The sequence below is a fragment of the Lutjanus erythropterus genome, chromosome 10, assembly GCF_056507025.1.
Source record: "Lutjanus erythropterus isolate fLutEry1 chromosome 10, fLutEry1.hap2, whole genome shotgun sequence".
In the NCBI taxonomy this organism is placed as follows: Eukaryota; Metazoa; Chordata; class Actinopteri; order Lutjaniformes; family Lutjanidae; genus Lutjanus; species Lutjanus erythropterus.
The window spans coordinates 6,117,142-6,139,274 of NC_139326.1; the positions used below are offsets into that span (position 1 = coordinate 6,117,142).

The 22,133-nt window shown below is 38.5% G+C and overlaps 1 protein-coding gene across 6 annotated transcripts in view; it reads right to left on the reverse strand.

Annotated features, from left to right (window-relative positions):
• aak1a (AP2 associated kinase 1a) overlaps positions 1-18,857 on the reverse strand; it is a 36,289-nt gene extending 17,432 nt beyond the window's left edge. For 2 of the 6 annotated variants that reach the window (XM_084728039.1, XM_084728038.1), the window contains exons 1-13: positions 17,973-18,852; positions 8,795-8,913; positions 7,650-7,758; positions 6,882-7,024; positions 6,604-6,725; positions 6,293-6,374; positions 5,658-5,790; positions 5,410-5,513; positions 4,695-4,774; positions 4,449-4,612; positions 3,311-3,501; positions 925-1,122; positions 245-432 (exon numbers count right to left, since the gene is read on the reverse strand). In XM_084728039.1, coding sequence (XP_084584165.1) covers positions 245-432; positions 925-1,122; positions 3,311-3,501; positions 4,449-4,612; positions 4,695-4,774; positions 5,410-5,513; positions 5,658-5,790; positions 6,293-6,374; positions 6,604-6,725; positions 6,882-7,024; positions 7,650-7,758; positions 8,795-8,913; positions 17,973-18,132 — 1,793 coding nt within the window. In that variant the 5' untranslated portion in view covers positions 18,133-18,852. Of the gene's footprint in view, positions 1-244; positions 433-924; positions 1,123-3,310; positions 3,502-4,448; positions 4,613-4,694; positions 4,775-5,409; positions 5,514-5,657; positions 5,791-6,292; positions 6,375-6,603; positions 6,726-6,881; positions 7,025-7,649; positions 7,759-8,794; positions 8,914-17,972 lie in introns of all 6 variants that reach the window. The other 4 variants (XM_084728037.1, XM_084728042.1, XM_084728043.1 and 1 more) reach the window with 4 other exon arrangements.
• Positions 18,858-22,133: the final 3,276 nt, after the last annotated feature.

Below are 22,133 nucleotides of genomic sequence, written 5' to 3' on the forward strand. Positions count from 1 at the left end.
GCACAGTGAAATTTGATCATGGGCATTAAGTCTGCGGATACTGGCCTACTGATGTATGCAAATACGAGTGAGTGAACAGAGCTATTTAAAGACTGAATCGAGTGATTCTTCTTAAGCTGGATTCTCTGTGATGTAAAAGGGTCGTTTATCCTCCTTTGGGGTTCTGTCATATGAATGGACTGTCTATTGCCCTTCTCAGCTCACTCTGTGCCATGAATGGACAGTTCATCCTCAGATCACTCACTTGGACTTGTTGAGGCTGGCCTCAGCCGCGGCTGCCTGGAGTAGCTGGGTGGATTTGCTGACCGGGACCCCAAACACAGCACTGTGCGTAACATCGCTCAGGATGCGTCTGTGGCCGCTCTTCGGGGCCATCTTTGGTGATGAGGGGGGTGTCAATGAGCCGACTTTGTGAATCCCTCGGCCAGTCGTCTATAAGGAGAAGAAAAAGATGCAGAAACATAAGGGAAAATGTCTTTGATGTCAACAGAGAGAATTTCAGTTCAATGCATAAAGAGAAATAAATAAATCAGATCCCGAAAACAAAGAAACCAAGATCTACAGGAGAATAGACTCTGAAAAAGAAGATAGATTATATACAAAAAACAACAAAAAGAGAGAAAAACTGTCAAGGAAAAGGGAAGAAAGTATTCCCAGAGCAGAGATTCTGCAGAAACAGACCACTGCTAAGCCAACAAAGTTTAAAAAAATAATTTGAGAGGTGAAAGAATCAGTAAAGGATTTGGTTATAACATGATTCATACAGCAACTAACCGCAGTGTCTTTCTAAGAAAGACTGCATAAAAGGAAGCATTTCTAGCTACATGGCATTCACATTGTCTCAGATGTGATTGGTTAGAGACAAGCTGGTAATCAACTCCCTGGCTCAAAAGAATGGCAACAGGAGTAGGATGTTACCACGACCTCCAGGTTAGCTGCAGGACCATCGACTGCAGACTCAGGGATGGGGGTCAGATGAGAAGCTGCTGTTTCATGGACAGCAGCTACATGCTGTTGTAGTTGCAGGGTAACAACAGGAGGAACAGGCTTAGCTTTGGCGTGAAGCAGGGAAGACGCTGTTTGATGTTGCTGCTGCTGGTGAAGGTTCTGTACCAGTTGATGCTACATAGGAATACCACACAGCCAAACATGAGGAGGGCCCAGTTTGTCATGATTTATAACTCTTTAACAACTGCAGCAGTCTTTTATAGCATACTTTCATGGTTTATTTTCTACCTTTCTGATAGTACACAATGGGAATCAAGAGAAAAACAGGACAGAGGGAGGGAGACACACAGTGAGATAGAAGTGGAGGAGAGAGGGTGAAAAGAGATTTATTTTAGCTTATAATAAACAGTCTTTTGTCCCTAAAAGCACAGATTCCATCTGCAGAATGCACCAGTGATGAACAGTATTGTATGTATGCTAGGTCTGCACAATTAATCAAATATTAACAGCAATCACGATTTTGGCTTCCCACAATTAAATGAACATGATCAACTGTGATATTGTTCACCGAGATGTACAAATACTGTTTTTTCCTTCCTGATACTGATTCTGACATCTGAACTTTATGTATCAGCTGAGTACCGATACAATTCCAGTGCTTTAAGAAAAATATATATCATTATTTTCTAACAGCTGTATACTACTAGCTGTATGGATGTGATATGATTGCTATCATTGTTGTGTGGCCTGGCTCAGGTTGAACCCTTTGTAAAAATGAACAAACACATTCAAAGAACAGAACACGACTTGCCCATCATGGGTGAAAAAATGTATACAGGACGATGCTGTTTCTGGATTAATAAATCACATGGTTTCGGATTGGTGGACAGACTTTGCCAATATTGATACAAGCATTGTAATCAGTATCAGAGGCATTTTCCAATACTGGTATCAGTATTGGAGCAACCCTAATTATTAACATTTAAAATGCGTGCTCCACTCATAGACAGACAGGCAAAATGAAGATCAAATGTCTGTAACACAAGGCAAATAGATAATCCCTAAGGTAATCATCTGTTGTTTGGAAGGATTTTGGCTTTAGGGCGAGTGATGATAAGCAAGAACAATCATATGCAAAGAGTGCATGAGACTTGTCTGTCTGACGTGTCTACACTGCAACACAACACAACTAAATTGTTCAACCACTGGGAAAAAACACCACAAAATGAAGCACAATCAATGCATGAAGGCCATAAAGAATGAAATCACTAACACCACCTCATTGAATTCACTGCTCAAAGTCAAAGTGTTGTCAGAGTGCATTTAAGGTAAAGTTTTGGTCTGTATTTATTAATTTATAATTTGGGTCTAGGAGATGCACTGTGAATAAGACCCAGACTTATTTTAATGCCCAGATTTGTACATTAGCAGGAATGAAACATGGGAGTGAAAACATTTTTCTGTTTGTTTAAATGTGAAACTGCAATAAAAATGTTTTGTTCCTAAAATCAATCGATTATTATGATAAAGAATTGTGATTTTAATATGGATCATTTGCTCCATTTAGTCACAATGGTGCAGCCATAATGTTTGTTATAACTACACTAAACCACAACCTTCAGAAGAAAAGTCTTTAACAAGTTGGCTCAGGCTAAAACCATTAACCAGTAAGAGTGAATAATCAGAGTTGTCTCCTTACATTCATGGAAACTTAAATTAAAATGCAGTCACAACAAAGAAATCATAATAACTACATTTTACAGCCTAAACCACAAGATAAACAGATTCCATGTTCAAACAAATGCGTAGGCCAACAGCATGTGTTCATATGTTTGATGAGATTATGGCTCATTACCAGCTCAATACAGCAATTTGTCTGTGGTATTGCATTGCACATGTAATTGCATGGATAATGATATTGTGAATTGAAGCAGGAGGAGCTGAAGAAACTGATAATCCAAACTCTGTCTGTATTGTGGTCAATGACAGCTAACTAATTATGCAAATGGTCTAATACAAAGGTAAACACACAGCAACCACAAAGACTGTTCTAGGAAAAGGCATGACTCATGTACTCTACCTGCAAAATGCAAAAATTATATCTCAAACTAACCATTGCTTTTTAATCAGTTATTGGTCTAACACAAGTGTGATGTGTTGGAAAATAAAACATGACTGCTAAAGGAATAAAGGAACTTTTATTCCCCAATTGCTTAAAAAGCTTTGATTCTGGTTATTGGTTTGAAAATTAGACCTTCAGGCCAGAAAACGACACCGTCACACTCCATCCGACACAATTCCTGACTGAGATTTACTCAGTGTGGCCAAAAAAAATCCATTCTTGTTCTGCCAGGACACCTACCTGCTGGTTACTCTGTGGGCTTAAGAAGGCTGAAGCTTGCTGCTGCTTCATGAGGAGCTGCTGATGCTGCGGTGTAGCCTGTGGCTGCATGCTGGCGGTCTGAGCTTGCTGCGGTGCAGACTGTGCAGCAGGAGCCTGTTGAACAGGTTGGACAGCAGCTGCAGCTGGAGGTGGGACATTGATACCAACGCCTGGAAGAGAGAAAAATGAGAAGAAAAAGAAGAAAAAGGACACAGATCATTTACCTCATCAAAATGATCTTTTTTAAGATGAAACCACAATTACGGTGATTTGAAGAATCTGTGCAACAACTGCAAACCCCCACTGTCTAGGCATGTTGCTTGACAACTAGATATGATTGAAAAGACTGAAATCTGCAGGAAGGGCAATCATACAGAGCCCCCGCATCACTTAACAGTCTTGGGGTGTGGGAAGACATAAAAATGAGTTGGTTTTTTTTGCTCAAAACATTACCATGAAGGTTCTTGACATGTTTTAAGAATGAAAGATTAATTAAGTGTTTGTGTAATTGTAGGCTTTCGTGAATGTCAAAAAGAACCTCCAATTACTAAAAAGGAAAGTAAAAAGAAAATAGCTGGTAATATTTGGGCAAGCTGATGTTTTGGGCCATTCATCTGGAGACAAGAACAAGGAAATATTCTACAATGTTCAAGTTACAAAGCAACAATGAATGACAAGAAAAAATAGCATAAACATATGATTTATATTAAACCACATACATTACTTAGTTGAAGACAGAGACCCACCAAATGAGAGTGCTAGAACTGCATGTAAAAAATATGAGAGCGTGCTGCTTTAATTAATGAGACATCACGTCACCATCTATTCTGTCTTTGGGCCACAGACGGATCGCCTTGTCAAATGGTGAGTGTCAAAGGACTCATAAAAAGACAATTAAAAGCCTTTTAAGAATGGGATAATTGAACCACTGGGAATACAAGACCTTGACAGACTTTAGAGTCAAATTCTTGAGCAGTTCCCTATGCTGAAATCAATACAAGATGTTACTTTGAGTATAGTGTTACCAGGCTAACTGTTACCATAAACACAGACCCATATTACCCAGTAAGAATGACCTTAAACCTGACACACAGAGGTGTCACAGAGGTACTCATACCTATGGCCTGCGGTGCTCCAGCAGCCACATTAGGTCTCTTGCGAGGGGTGAGAGCTGGCTGGATGGGAAGCATCCCTGATATCGGCTGCGGTTGAGCCTGGCCAGCCTTGGGTCGTTGCCGAGGTGCAATTGAGGTTTCCGTGGTAGGAATGGGGTCTGTGAGCCTGAAGAAAAGAGATAGCTGACTGGTGATGTGGAAGTTTCTTGCAATTATTACAACATTGAAACGCTTTGCTTTTCACTCACCTGGCTTTGGTTTGACTCTTTTTGGCCACTGCTTCGCTGGCTCTGATAGGCTCAGGAAGTTTTGCAGGAATAGGTGAATTCTATAATAAACCAAACAACCAAAACAAAGAGTTAAAATTTCTTAAACAACCAAGGCAACAGTAGACCAGCAAATCCCATGTTCTTCAAGGTAAAATGATTTTGCTTTGTTTAGTTGCTTTGGAGAGATTCATATTTGGCAATATTTCTAAATATATCACGTAGACTTAAGACCCAGAGAAAATGGCCAGTCTTTTCAAGCTTTTGTGACCTAATTTCATATACTTAGCCATTTTTTTTTTAAATCATTCACATTTGTCTGAGTGCTTAATAACACATGTTTCTGTGGTGTGACAAACTCAGAACACACTTTTATTGTTGCTTTACACACTTTAAGGAGTGAGGTCAGAATTTTGGCTGAATCAGAAGTGCTGAGCTGCTTTGTGCATGCAACAGAAAAGCAGGATGACTGGAGGGCAGCCAACTGGCAAAAAGCTGGAAAGCAAAGATTCTCTTCAATATAATTATGTCTTAGATTACTTTCATTACAAAGCAATAAAACAACTGACACCACAGTACGTGACATGCATAAAATGGATCATTTATTAGAAAAAAAAGAGCTGATAATATTTAACTCTAAGGCTTCAGCATATCCCCATCTCAAAGTCCTGTCATTCCTCTCGCCATGGTGACTTACATGTACATTTGGGACTGGACACTCTCGTCGAGCCAGTTTAAAGGCAAAGTAGGATATTTGGTAGATGTCTGGTCTCTTATCTGGGTCAGGTTCCAGCATGTATCCTGAGAAATCAACAAAGGATGTTTAATTTGAGTCAGACACATTTGCAGAACATTTACATTCAAACTTACAGTAGCTGCACATAAACAGGATGTACATGCTGTATGTAGGACAGTGTGTGTATTCTGGGGAACAGGGATACTTACTGATGAGACAGTGCATGTCATGGGAGTAGCGGGAGTTGTCTGGGATGGTGAAACTTCCATCACAGATAGCCACTTGGCTCTCCCCAAAAGGGAGTGTGAAGTAGCACAGTTTATACAGCAGACAACCCATGGCCTGTTCAAGAGAAGAGAATCAACACACTTCATGTAAATGTCTCCTCGGGTACCAAAACTTGGTGCTAATTACGGTTGGACCGATGGACTCTGCCACTGTCCAGCGTGAAGGCTGACAGTCATCAACCACTGAGCCCTCTACATCATAACACTGTGATTTAAAAGCCTTCTGTATTTGAGGTGTCCCCTCAGAGTTGCAGAGTCTGACATTTTATAGATGTTGCAGTTATTGATTAGACATGACTATTAACTTGGGTCTTCATTGTTATTTGATAAAGGCTAATAAATAAAAATGCCAGCTGGCCATTAAAAACAAAATGTTGAACCCTGCAGTCAAAAGTGTGGCTGTATTTCACTCGAAAAAGATCCCAAAACCAGGTGAGACGTGCAACAAATGTGTAAAACCAATTGTGTGTTAAGGGAAGAAGCATCTGGGCACAGCTGACAGCAGAGGGGTGCGCTGTGCTCAACTGTTAGTGTGAGCATTGTACTAAAGAACTCACCCAAATGTCTGCCTTTGTTGTGATGATCTTTCCACCGTAGAGGTTGACCATCTCTGGGGCTCGGTATGACAGAGTGGTGTACCTGGTTTAAAGAGCAGACCAATGAGCTTCTGCATTTTAATGAGAACAGAACAGAAGGCACAATATCGATTCCCACAAAGTTGGGACATTGTGTGAAATGTAAATAAAAAAGTATGAATACAAGATATATACTGTTTTTATATGTGTACATAGTAGATGCATTCTGTTTTTATTTACATTTTCCAAACTTTTTTATAACTGGGATTGTATAAAGAGCTGAGAAAACTCACTTTTTGATTTCCTCCTCCACGACTGGCACCCCCTCTGTCTGAGGGTTTTGGAAGCGGTTAGTTGCACTTCCAAAGTCACAGAGGACATAGTGTCCCCGGTCGTGCAGAAGAATATTTTCCACCTACATGAGGAGGACAAGATGAGACGTGCCAGAACTGATGGTACATGAGGTAAACAATGTTACATTAAATTACTTCCAAATAATTAGTATGGTCATCAGTTAGCTAACCCTATGCAGTGAGTAGGATATGCATATGAGAAAATTACATAGACTTGCCTTGAGATCTCGATGTACAATTGGACTCTTGCATTGGTGAAGACGGGCGACCGCTTCACATGTGTCACAAAATATCTGTAACACCTCAGCTTCTGTGAAGCCTGTCTGTAACCGCTGGTTCATAAGGTTAACCACCTGTCCACCTACAAGAAACAGTTAAACAAAAGAGTAGACGAAATGTTAACATTGGCCCTAATGATGGCTATCAGTTTTTATCTTCTATCAAAGACTTCATACGTAAAAGTTAACTCCTCCTTTCTGATTACGTAATCAGATCAGAGCTGGAAAAAAACAGTGGACCGGTGCATTGGTTTGTTTCAGGGAACCTCAAAACAACCTGCAGACAACAATGCAACATGCATTCTCTGCAACATCATCTTTGCTTTCTACAGAACAACAAACTTGATCTTAAAAATTAAAGATGGAAGAACTGGTTACTTTAAACACTGCATTATCATTGGTGCTTAAAAAGACAATGTGTTTGTGATACAAACATTTTTTTCAATAGTGACAAGTTCATTAAATTCACATAAAAAAGTACTGTTTTCTGCACTCTTTTAACTTGATTCCACAGAGGCTTTAAAAGCTAGGCAGTAATGTTAAAAATTTCTATAAATAACACCACTCAGTTATGTATCGACTGAAACAGAAGTTCTATTGACCACGACAGCTATCAGTCGAACATTTGCCTTTGTACAGAACAGGATGCTGTGAGGAACCGAGGGTAATGGAGCTTTGAAAGGGATGGAGGGGGGTGGGCAAATTTACCTCGACAGAAGTCCATTAAGATTAGGACTTCCCACACATCGCCAGCTCCAACTGCTGTTATGCTGGAGTCCAGGAAACCAACTATGTTTTTGTTGCCCACTAGGTCCCTCTGTGTAAACAAATACAGAAAGCAACAATGACAAACAACAGAGACACAGTTTTCATAGATTTTACAGTCCCAAAACATTTGGCCCAGTGAATTACAAAATACATCCATGTTTGTAACTATTCAGTCTATTTTTATCTGCAGAGAGATTCTGATTCTCTGCCAAAGGTCTGGAAGTAATGACGATAACCATCCAGCAGTAGTTATGCCACCCAGGGTGTGGCTACAGGAACTGCTTAGTTAGTTTCACTTACAGTGAGGACTTCTGCTGGGAAATGGATGAGCGAGGGAGCTTAGATGGCAAAGTGCCAATTCAACATTTTCATGTGTTAACAGGGCTTTAATTACAATTCAACCCTTGAGCTCCTTTTTGTTGTAATCACTATTCCTGGTTCAAAGAGTATTTTCATATTATTGCCAGTGTTTGTATTTGAAGTACATGGGAAAGTCACATTCAGACCACAAAGTCCAGTGCAGCAACAACTAATGATTACTTTCGTTATAAATTCATGAACCAATGATTATTATTTATTCTATAAAATATTTTTAAAAATGTGAAAAATGCTCAACAAATTTCCTACAGGTCAAAAATTATGTCTTCCAATTACTTCTTTTGTCCAGCCAGCAGTTCAAAACCCAAGACTCTTCATTTACTGTCATAAGTGGGGAACAAAAGCAGCAAATTTTCATATTTAAGAAGCTGGAACAAGCGCGTTTGACATTTTGCTTGAAAGAAAAAAGACTGAAACAATTAATCAATTGTCAAAATAGTTGGCAATTAATTTTCTTTTGATGTAATAATTGACTAATCAACTACTGCAGCTTTACAGTTCAGAAAATTTAAGAAAGCATGTGATTGTTCTGTGTCTCTCTGTGTGTGGAAAGTTGCGTTATTTCAGTTAAATTTCCCAGATGTCATTAATCCCAAAGCAAGTTAACATTAACACACAATAACACACTCTGCTCTTACAAAACCATTTTCTTGTAGTGCCAAAAATTTGCTGCACTCAGCAGTCAGTTGCTGGACTGTCTTACTCACCATAATCTGTATCTCCAGTTTGCAGACTTGCAGATCGTGTTCATTGTTGACATACATCCTTTTTAGCGCACAACGTACGCCTTGATGAGTCCGCACCAAAAAAACTATGGCAAAACCTCCTGCAAATGAGCAGAGAGACAGAGAAGGAGAAAACTGGTTGAGCACATACACATTTCAGAAGTACATCAACCAAATACACTGTTATCCAGAATTACTAATTCAAAATATTATGTTCCACCCAAGTTTCAGCTGTAGCAGCAGCAATACCAAGGATGGTGACTTTTTTTTTTTTTTTTTTTTTTTTTTTTACATATGATGCGTAGTTGTTTAAAAGCCTGGGTAATTTGTATATGTGACAATAAAGTTGACCTTTATCTTTTACATTCCTTTACACTCTTTCTTGTTGTAAGTTTCCTGCAGCATTAGACATGAATTTGATGTCACAGTTTTGCAGTGCGCAACAGTCAGAAAAACATGCTGGCATCGATAAAAGGAAGTGATAAGCTCTGAGCCACTTGATTTCAATAGATCGGACAACCCATCCCTAATTTCACTTTTTATAACAGCTGCTGTGAACTGGTGATAGTCTGTAGTTCTCCACTAGCATAATCAGGAAGTACTCCCTCACTAGCATTATTAGTAGTGGAAGTTTTTGTCTGTCAATTAAAAAGAGATACCATAATTAATCCTTTCTGACACTGTCTTCAAGCCAAATGTCCCTCAGCTGTGCTCTGACCCTGACAGATCAGACATCTCTTAATCCTGGCTGCTAATGAGTATGACTGATGGAACAAAGGAACTGGCCTCCACTAAACTAAAAGAATTATATATGTATGTATTTCAACTTATCATAATGATGAGGTAAGCACAAGGGCGCTTAATTAAAGGGATTACTGGTATGTGATGAGTGCAGGGCTGGCTAGTGAGTTCCTGGGTAAGAGAGGAGCTTGAAAGAGCGCTGTGTGAGTCAGCAGTTGAGCTGAGGGGGAAGGATGCAAGAAGTAGACGACACAGACACAGGATACAGGAAGTGAGAGAATTTATCATATCACCTTCAGTTGAAGTGATGCTGACATGTGGGGAAAACCAAAAGATGACTGCATCCATCCATAGCAACTCAAACCACCGACAACCACACAGATGAATGAATAAAACACATATTTCTGTCAACAGATATGAATGAATATACCTGGGTCATAGCATTTACACATAAAGGTCACATCTCATGCTTTCTTGCTTTTTTTTTTTACTACTAAAGGGAAAAGGCTGTATTTTAATTATGTAATGATGCTCCAGAACTGGTGTCAGTCAGGTGCTCTTTGGATAAACACTCATAAAACCAAAGAAATAATCATGTGTAGTAAGCACTATGTTCCAGATTTCCCTGACGATTATAGGGCACCCTGTTCTGTTTTAAACACTCAGGCACAAACATCTATACAGAGATTACTCCTACTCAAAATGCTTAGTGACTTCAAGGTGAGTCAGAGTATTCTTGAGAATCTGGTGGAAAGCATGTGGTCTGTTGAATGTCACATGTAAAGGAAGACTGTCAAGAGTGGCTCATACAGCCAGTAAAATAATATGGAAACTACACATGCAGCTAAGCAGCAGACACATACTGAATGTCACAAAGAAACCACTTGACATGATCCATCACATCCATTGAACCTACAATTTGAAGTACTTCCCACAGGAAGGCGCTTTAGACAGCCACAAGCCACCAAAAATGTATGTAAGACATCATTTGTCCAAAGTGCAATTAAATTGTTAAATACATATAATCAATTCTGCACTTTAAGTATTAAATTATTAAATGCACAGTCAATTGTAAATGACTGCTCCACAAAGCATACTCTTTGTAAGGGGCCTAAAGGGTCTCTCTCAAATTAATAAGGAATAACAAAAAATGTCATTTTAAAATGCTGAGAAGTAGCATGGGATCATGGAAGTTATTTTCTTCACTTTAAAACAACCACCATTGCTGATGAAAAGCCATGTGACATGACTCAGACAAAAATCCTTTCCATGAGTGAGGTAATATTCACGTTCCATTTAGTCATGTGCGCCAACTTCCTTCCTCATTCCAGGATATGTTTTCCCAAAGTTATGTCAACTAGCTTGCAACGGCTACCAGGAAACACACTGTTTTCTTGACTAAATTATGAATTTCTCTGCATTTGACCATTGTTTGAAACAGTTGGGATAATTTAAGTACACAACTCAACAAAATATGTAGGCTATGTCTAGTGTTTTTAGACACCATAATGTGGAAATGTTACATATTATAGCTATAAAAGCCCTCAAAGCTGCCACAGAGTTGTTGCCAAAGTTACATTTTTGACATGTGAAAGAAACAATAAAAAGCAGCCATTGCTGCACTTCATCTCTAGGACATGTTGATCATTATTTTTTCTCCCTTTATTTTGAACACAACAAAGTTATGGACATGTGGTGCTGAAACGGAGACCCTTTAAGGCCTACAACTGATATAATCATCCACCATGATGGTTCACATTTGGTAGATATCTCTCTACCCGAATGCTGATGGTGGTGAAACTACGTACTTTCCAGCATGTAGGTGATTTATTGTTGTTTAATATGAAGTATTAGTAATTGCTACTGTCTTGTTTGTAACCACGTTGATTGTTGTGAAGCCAAAGACAATTTTCCACAATTTGAACAATAAAATTTAACCTAACCTAATCAATTTCTTCAAATTATAATGTAAAAAATGCATAACTTTTTGGTTGTACTAACTGTGAATAGTCTACTGTCTAAACTGACTTCTAGATATGAACTAACCTCAGCTTGCATTTGGTTTTCTCTTGATTTTATGTTGACAGCAAGCAGCAGCTTTCACTGACTGTAAAGGTCTGAATTTTGTTGTTACTGCAGCTCTTCTGTTCACAGCTTTTTTCTCTCACAGCTTGTGTTAATGCCATGCACTGGGCTGACTCATCCAGCTGGCATCACTAAGCCAAGGACAGCTCCACGTGACTGGTCTGGGTGTCGTTTGAAAAAAGACTGCCTTGGGCAACATTACTGTGAGCTGTATTATCAAAGAATTGAATGGAATTCAAAAAGTCAGCAAACTTGAATCATATTTTGAAAGGATTGCTCATATAGTACAATGAATACAATAACCCTCACCTATGAAATCATGTGTGTTTGTGTGCTTTGTCCTGTTGTGACAAGGTGGAGCTGGGTCACCACGGATGAAAACAAATCACAGTATCACTGATGTCATCAGCTATAAATTCAATACTGGAAATTTCATAATGAAGTGAAAAAATCTGCAACACATTGCTGCACCAAGAGACATGGTGCTGGCAGAGCCCTTGGCTGAGTAATTAGTGTTATTGAAAAACAAAACAAGCAAAGTGCTTGTGAAGTGGGTTTCAATATCAAGTACATCAAAATAACTGAGATCAGAATAAATTATAAATTAGCTATAAAATAATATGCAACTAACAACAGAAAATGTCAGAAAATGGAGAAAAACGTTGATCAGTGTTTTCTAAAGCTCAAGATTACATCCTAAAATGTCTTGTTTTGACCACAACCCAAAGATATTATGTTTACTGTCAGAGAGACCAGAAAATATTTACATTTGAGAAGCTGAAATCAATGAATTTGGACATTTTTTTAAATTAAAAAATGACTCTGTATAATTATCGATTATAACAACAGTTGACATTTAAGTTAATAGTTACTGCAGCTTTAAAATAATCAAAATAAAGAGAAGGAAGCATACTTCATTAGCACATGAAACACAGGCCTTAGCCTAGTGTGTGTGTTTGGTATGGCATGAGTTCAGACAGTTGAACCCTCGCTGTCTCGCACGGCCTAATCTGAGATGCCTGCAAGAAATGAGAAGGATTAGCAGCCTTCTTAAGCAACAGTTAACAGTGGTCTACAATCCCAGTAGACAGTGTGAACAAATAATTTTAAGTACGGCTACAAATAGCCACTGCCTCTTGACGTAAATGACTGTCAGGATTATACCACTCTAGCTGATGCATACACAGTCAAGCATATGGACACAAAAATACACCTTTAGGCACTGCTATGAAAAGAGCGCAGTGAATTGTTTAGTGTTCGGTCACAGTTTGTCATCAGTGTAATGGAACTTACATAACTGCCGTCTAGGCTTAGGACTACTACACATGTTCTCATGAGTACTATGCTGTTTACAAACATGCTTGCTGCGAGGTTACATGACACAGCAATGCCGGCAAGAAATACTAGCAGCAGTGTGACGGCTACTGGAGACAAAATAGCATGGCCTATTCTGTCATAATGAAGGTTTATGCATAGGAAACTGGAGTATTTTGGTTTGCAAATGAAGAAATGACTTGTTGAATCTGCATGTTGTAAGGATTTTCCCTGGAACTTTTTGAGACAAAGGTGGCAAAGGCTAAAGAACACGCATGGCCTGCCTGGTGGACACACTGAACTACAGCCAAAAGTGTCTGTAGGAATTTCAACGTTATATCAAGAGGGAACAAAAAGATTTTTAAAAAAACGCAAGGATTGTGACAAATGACAGTTACTTTTTGTGCAGAAATCAATATAAAAATATTCAGTTGCAGATAGACTTGCACCGATTAATCGGCAATGCTCGGAATCGGGCCGGTTTTCACCTGAGTGGCCTTGACCAGTGACCGGCCGGTCAGCATCACAAATCCGGTTCTGTGCCCGTCATTGTCACACACATGTTCTGCACGATGGTCACGTCATGCGCGCAGCAGACAAACTGACCGTGACATCAACACAGCGCTGATAACAGCTACACACTCTGACACACGTCTGCTTGAAGATGGTGTCAGCGACAGAATCCAAGAACAGGATAAAGAGAAGACAGACAGTCTACAACGAGACAGAGCAGCTGACAATGTCGCAAAACAGCCGTAAACTCTCTCGCGCTTCAGGCTAATCCTAGCAAGCTAGCAGCAGACTGCTGTTCACAGAGGGACAGTTAAAATCTCACCTCCTCTTGTGGCTGAAGAATAAACAACATGTGTTGATGTGTCTCCTCAAACATTTTCTCATCCAGACTCCTTTAACTTCTGTGTTTGTTTTTCTCACGGCAAAGTTTTACTTCAAACTGTTGCACCGCGTTAGTCTCCGGTTTGTTTACATCCGCTTCCACAAAAGATCACGTGAAATCTCGTCCCACGAAATCCCGCGAGATGATCTCGCGAGATCACATTCACCCAATTCATAATCTTAATATAAAATTATAATAAGGCCTGCTTGTAATCTGGATGATTTTGGAGAAAGTATTAAATGAATATTTAATAGTCAGTGTCTTATTATGAACATATTTACAAGAAAAGTTGCAAAAATGTTTGTGAATGCTGTCAATTACAGTTCTTAGAAAGACTGAAAATCGGAACCGGCCAAAATCGGAATCGGTAGGTCAGACCCCTCAAAAATCGGACATCGGAACCGGCTAAGAAAGTTGAAATTGGTGCAAGTCTAGTTGCAGATTGTGCAATCTCTCTGAGCACATTTCACTTTCCTGGCCCTATTTCTTTGATCAAGGACAGGAATGATGAAAAAAAGAACTTTCCAAAGTGGCTGTGATGAATAAAGAGGTACCTATAGGTGGGTTTGATAAAAATATTACATTAAATTATTTGACACACTAAAATCCAATAAAAGAGGCATGTCTTATTTGTCCAATATAGTAGGCCAAATAATGTTTGTTACTGATTTAGAGTCACAAGCTACTGGAAATACTGCAGTTATTTTCTTTTAAAATATTTGTGTAAAAATGAATTAATCACACATTAGCAATCAAAATAGGTGCGCTACATTAGGCCATTTTTAATCATAATATTCATGAATATGGAAAAAGTCAGGACAAAGGTATTTGCCTTTGCATTTTTGAGGGAATTTTCAACAAAGGCAGCCAATGATACCAAGGTGGCCCACTTTTGAGTTAGATAGGCAGGGAAAACCATGGTTGTGTAGTCGAGCAGGAACGGGACATATTCTCTGTTACAATGCAACATGTTATATACAGTACATCTCAAGAAGAGGTCTAATGTTACCTGCAGTAACTATAGACAGAAGACAACACATCTTATTGACAGTAAAGACAGAAAGCTGTCTCTCTGAAAATCCTCAGACAACTAGCTGAGAACAAATAACAGACGTCTGCCTGAAGGCCAAATATCTAAAATAAAACCTACAATAATGACATGAGTCAAACCATGTACCTTTGGGCTTAAAGCAACAAAAGCCAATATGTCCCTCTGCTGCTTTTGTCTGACTATCGTGAAAAGTGTGCTTATTTCAGCTAAAGGCAATAGAGTTCCACATTGACAACAAAGGGCGTAGAAAGAAGGACCAAAAAGCACCACTTCCAAATGGAGCAGCCAGCTAATAGCCAAAACCATCTGAATAAATAGGTCTAATGACACTGGAGGGAGTCACATTACAACTGCTTGAGCAAGAAAAAAAAATATGATCAGCAGGAAAACATTCCGACTAGCAGTTTGTGAAAGATTTAACATATTGGAGGAAATTATTATTTTTTTTCCTGACAAAGTACTACTGTTTCTGAAGCTTAACAATGACTACCTCAATGATGTCTCTCTCAAGTGAATGTCTGCATCAGGTCCAAAGTTTTTCTAGGACTGATAAGAAAACTAACAGAACAAATTCCACCAGAGGTTTACCCTGACATCTCAGTGCAGGGTAGGACTGAGGTTAGAGGTCTATCGCATTCATAAAGCCACGGTGTGGCCAAACAGATGGGGCCCATCTATAGTACTGATGAATTAATCAGTCTTCTTTCATCTATTATTTAGTAACAGCGCTCTTAGCTAACAGAGCATGGCAGACTCTCATTGCAGAGACAAATGACCACAGGAAACCTGTAAACCTCTATCATGAAGCCTGTTTAACTGTGTTCTGGTAAAGACTAACTTTAAGGTAGGTGTACAAAGGATTATTTTTATTATTGATTAATCTGCAGATTATTTTCACAATTAATCATTCAGTCTATAAAAGGTCAAAACATGCCCAGCACAATATCCCAGAGCCCAAAGTGATTTTTTCAGGTTGCTTCTTTTGTCCCCCCAACAGCCCAAAATCCAAAGACTCTTCATTTACTATCATAAATAATGAAGAAAAGCAGCAACTCCTTACATTTAAGAAGCTGGGACCAACAAACTTTTGACATTTTTGCTTGAAAATGACTGAAATGGTAACCAATTATCAAAACAGTACTTTTTGATTGACTAATCATTGCAGCTCTACTTTGAAGTTAAGACCACTTTCCAACAAAACACTCTCCTCCCTTGAGCGTGATTATTTAGAGTCACCTATAGATAACTAACATGATGCAAGACAGTTTTAATATGGAAATGTGCATACCCCCACTATGTATTAGGTACCAAAGACCCAGGACAAGAGGTCATGCTTTACATGGCTGCACAACCTAATAACCTTTACCCAAAAACTGTGCATCCAAACTTCTGAAATCTACAGTTCTTATTTGTCACTCCCTCTGTAAATATCAAGACAGATGACTCAGCACGGCATTGGTCCTTAACAGCACAGTAGAAAAACAAGTTATACAATGTTCCTCCCAGCCTTGAGGTAAAGAGTGCAGTGATGCAAACAGAAGCCAATCTGAACAACTATATTGCATGCCCTCTCCTATATCTGAAGTCTTGGAAACCTTGAAATTTTTTACTCATTTTAGTGATCACTACACAGGAACAAACAAGCCGAGGCCACAATAGAAAAGTCTGGAACAAGGCCACCTGGCAAGTAAATAAACATCAAAAGAGCTGCCAGGGGTAGTCAGGATTGATACTGTAATTGTTAAAGATTTATGCCAATATACAAGGCTGGCCAATGTATTGTTATTATATTGATATTTTGATATGAAACTAAATATCACCTTAGATTTTGGAAATCATTATGGCAACACTTGCTTAGTTTAATCTCCAGCAATGACTCACATTCTGCACAATAGTCATTGCAATTTTGTGAGCATTTACAGTATGTTATTTTAGAGAAAATGTGCTGGTTTACAACAAATATTTAGGTAATATTTACAGGCCATATCACTTAACCATAACACACCCTGTCCCATATTAAAAAATTCCAGCCTTGATATCCTGTTTTTCCCCACTTTTGTGATCAATTATACAGAAGTAAACAGGCTTAGGCCACAAAAGAAAAGTCTGATTGGAACAAGGCCACCTGGCAAGCAAATAAACATCAGAAGAGCTGCCTGAAGGGCTTAAAACTGATACTGTGACTGGTATAGCCGTGTGTCAATAAGTGTAGTGTATCAATAAGGTGATAGTGTATCATTACCTTGCTCTGGCAGGGCCATAGCTCAACACAAAAAGGCCCACTCTTTTTTTTCACCTAAGTTACCTGTCTGTCCATCCTCACAACAATGTGATACAGGTTAGATTGTGGTGTTTGTATGATATGTGTTTTAATCAGGGGTGAAAGTAACTAATTACAAATACTTAAGTTGCTGTAATTAAGTATTTTTTGGTTACTTGTACTTTTGTGAGTAGATGTTCAAGTCTGTCCTTTTATTTGTACTTTAATCTACTTAGTTACTTTATAAATCACAATTGAGTACTGATTACAATTTGAATTCATATCCAAACCATTCATCTGCATTTCCGTACCCAATAAGGTGAACTGATTGCAAACAGCAAATGAAAACCAGGACATAGAGATGATAAACTGAATCCTGCCGCAGCACAGGTCTGGAGTAAGGATGTTAACTGATTAATTGCCATAGAGAATATAATCAATAAAAAATGTATTCATAAATATTTAATCAGTAGTCTAGAAATGGCAGCAAATGCACCTCATCTGACATTGTTTTGTCTGGTGGAACCATTCATTGAATAAGGAAACTTAAAATGTAACATCAGCATATAACATTGAATCTTATACAGTATTAATAATTACATTTGTATAACTTTCAACTATTAGTTAAGGAAATTCACAGAATTTGCAATACTAGTTTAGAGGAGTGACTTTAGTATTTTTCTAGGTACTTTTACTTGTAATTGAATAACATTTTAGTAATCTAACGGTGCTTGTACTTCAGTATAGATTCCCAACACTCTTCCCCACCACAGGTTTTAATCCACACAGCAGAACAGAAAGCCACATAATTCACCTTCTGCGACAATTTCCTCGACGGTCACTTGATATCGTCCGATGGTGAAGACCCGTCCGATGAAGCTGCCACCACCGCCGGACCCAGCGCCTCCTCCACCGACTCCGGAGCCAGGCCCGGAGCTCACCAACTCCCGACGAGAGTCGAAAAATTTCTTCATCTCCCCCCGAGGTTATCCAAAAGCACAGTCAAGTCCAAAGTGTATTAGTCCTGTAACAACTATTATGACTGGATGTGACCAGCGAGTCCCTGTCCTGTCCGCTGAGGTGCTGCCGGAGTTAACACAGCAGCAGTTTTTTCAGTAATTGAATGAAAGCAGACAGCTAGCTCTAAGCTAACTGCTAGCTAACAAGCTGAACCTGAAAATATTTCAAACACGGCTCTAGGCTAACTCATAGTTTGAACAGCAGGCGGAGTCAAATATTATTGAGAAAATAATAAGATATATCGTTCACTGTGAACTGAGAGCAGCACTAGCAGTTGGCTAAATTAGCCAGCAGGCTACGAGCCCGAAAAAAAAAAACACTTGTTAGCCGTTAGCTCACCTAGCCAGCTAGCTTCAGCAGCTAGGTGCGGTGACAGCTGTCAGTTGATGGACTGGCAGCCAGGTAAGTCCTTAGTGTCCAATGCAGCTTATTACACATCTCCACCGATATCTCCCACCCGAAATGTTACTCAGTTCACCAGCTGCTCTACTCGTCTGTATCGTAATAAAAATGACAGACCTCCTCCGCTGCTTTAAATACGTCCAGCCGGCTGGAAGGAGGCTGGTCAACTAACTTAATGACAGACAGAGCTAACGGAGCTACAAACAGACTGGATGCTAGTGGGCAGAGTCCTCTCTCCAGCTCCTCTCTGCGGACTCCGTCCTGCCGGACTTCTCCTGCTGTGATTGGTCAAATGAACAACGACTTCCTGTCAGTCTACTCAAGTCCCTAGGTAAACTGGTTATTTGCACTATTCTCTGTTTCAGGGTGCATATCATATCATACTTTCTAATGTGTGTACATATCGCATTACCATGTGTTTTTGCATGCATACTGTTAAGTCTTCACATCTCTAATGTGCAATTACCTTGTGCAATATATTGTATATTTGCATTTTCCATGTTAAATAATTTTCTGTGCAATTTATATATTTTCAAAATGTAAATCATTACTGTGAAATTTTTGCTGCTAGTATTCTGTGCAATCCAATCTGTTTCTCTGTCCAATCTGCCTTTACAAGGCAACACTATTTACATTGTTTTTTCTCTAATTATAATGCTACACACCATGTGTGTATTACAGCTTGTTTGCAATTATCCTGCACAGTTATCAACATATACCCACATATCTGTCCTTGTATCTAAACATCATATATCTATACAACTGAAATGTGTGTTGTATTGAGTGTATCGTTTTGGCAGATTTAGTAGGCTACTTTTTACTTTATATTTTCTAATGGTTTTATATATGTTTTTTTTAATATATATTTTATCCTTATTTTACAAGTACTCTGCTGCTGTAACGTGAATTTCCCTGGTGTGGGATCAATAAAGTTGATCTTATCTTTATCTTATCTCATTTAAGTGAAAGTAGCAATACCACAGTGTAGAATTCCTGCATTAATGATAATAATAATAATGATAATAATAATAATAATAATAAGAATAAGAATAAGAATAATAAGAATAATAAGAACAAATGTATTAGCCTCAGAATATGCTTAAAGTCCTAAAAATAAAAGTATGCATAAAGACATGTTTTGTTTTGTCCACAGTGAACCTGAAACTGTGTTTTACATGAGACATGGAGTTGGATGCAGTGAATGTGCAAAAGGAAATTGTCAACCCTTTGTTTTCTTGCAGTGTCTTTGTGATGAAAACAAGTTTTACTTAAAAAACCTACATGTTTAAGTTCATGTTCATCATTGACAACACTGGTGCTGATTAATGCCAATTTGGTGGTCACAAATATTTTGAAAGTAATATAATTTCTATTTGTGTGACATTTTAACAATTTGGTTTTAAATTTATATTAATCATGCCAACATTAACATGGATTAATGCCAGTTTATGTTGCTTTGTACACAAGTAAGATGCAAGTTTGTATGTTGATCATTTCAAATGACAGATTTTGTTCATACATACAGCAGGGTTGTTAAGAAAAAAATTGAGAAAAGTGAGATATTTTAATCTGCTGAACTTGTGTATAAATGCAGGCACAAACAGACAAGAAGAACACAAAAAATTTTGGTGTTGCAACTTTCTCACTTCTCTGCTACAAACTTCTCCATTTTTGTTTGTGTTACCACTGATTCATTTTAGAAGGCTCCCCTTATTGTGTGACTAAAAATAATACAACACAGCATATTTCTTTGCCATATGACACTGTGAAAAACTCACTACAAAATACAACAAATTACTATACTCCTGCAGAACAAGATGAAGGAACATGAACAGTGGAAGAACAATAGAAAGAACAGTGTCACGATGAACCCAATTTACAGAAATCTATCTGAGAGGAACAGAGAGATGGGTTAACGAGGACAATGAAACATTCAACACTGCAATGTCACAATAAATATTGAGAGCTCCACCAGATAACATTTGCAAAAAAAATACTGATTTTGTTTACACTATTGTAGCTTTCAAAACACAAATCTTTTATTTAGGGGATTTAGGGTTTTCTTTATCTCAAAAATAAAATAAAATAAAACCCAAAGTCCAAAAAAGGTTCTCTTATGGGGGCAAGCCAAAGAACCCTTTATGGTTCTAGTTAGCACTTTTATTACGATTACAGTTAAATAAATCCTTTCTTGGCTAAAAATAAAGTCAAATGTGCTGATATTGTTATTCTGAGTCTTGCAGCAGAGTCAGTCTGTCAGGAATGTGATCTTCAGCTCCACATGAATGAGCTACAACGACTGTGTTTTTAGTCAAAATAATCTCATATGGCTTCAGCTTGTGTCATCACAAAAGAAAAACACAAAGAGTATTTAAATACCGCTCTGACACATGACACAAGAACTCAGCACAGGCCGTGACAACCTCACGGGTCCCCCTTGCATATTTAGGTAAACAGAGATACAAATCAGAATATTCCAACCCACCAGACTTCCTGCTGTCTGAGATGAAAATCTGCACCACAACATTTACATAGGCCACTGAGGGATGCATGCACATCACCTCATACTATATCTACAGGTTTTTCCAGTCTCTGGCTGACCTGTTTCAGATCTGACTCTGCTGGTCTAACAGTGTTTTTAAACAGAAATATAGCAAACCAAATTAGAATATCACTTGTACAGATCTCCTGCAAGCCCATATGCACAAGGTTCCAGTACCAAAACTTTTCTGTACACAGCAGCGATAGAGTGGAATAGACTTTCTGTGGAGATTAAACCATTTAAGTCCTGTTTTAGGTTTAAATAATCCTGTTATAAAGCAGCCTCCCTGACAAAATCTGGTGTTGGAGCACCATAACAGATTAAAGCATCATCGCTGTCTGAGCAACTTCTGCCACATAAAAACTAACTGGTGACAGCGCACCTTTACATTGATGAAAATACAGTAAATTATAACAGATGACGGTGCACCTTAAAACAGATGAAAATACAGTACACTAACAGGTGACAGTTGGCCCACTACAAGGCTTAATAGCCAGGAGTTTGATCTTTTAAAATATATTTTCCCAGCACAGTTGAAGAGTAAACATCTCAGTTTTTACCCAATGCTCAAGAATGAGTGGTGGAAGCATCGCTTTTGGGAAAATCCTGCATGCGTTGGTTCAAGTTGCCTTTGAGTAACTTAAACCAGTTAGATTTCATTTATCATCAGATGAAACATTACATCATTTCTGAGTATGTTTTACAGTTGAGGAGAGGCCTGCATCTTCATGACAGTGTGAGAGTTTCTCCTGCAGGGGTCACTGTTTCATCACTAAATAAATGTGCAGACCCTGTTTTTTTCACTTACCACCAACTTTACAAAGCATGAATCAAGGATATTGCCACCAATATTAATTCCTTACCTCAGTAGGAGAGTTGTATTTGTCTGGGTGCATGTTTTGAGCCATATTAGGCTTTGGACAAAGTCTGACAAGCGATGTTTCTCACTCTTTTTTTTTTTTTTTTTTTTTGAATTTAATTGGTAAACAGATTCCACAGGAGCTACCTTCC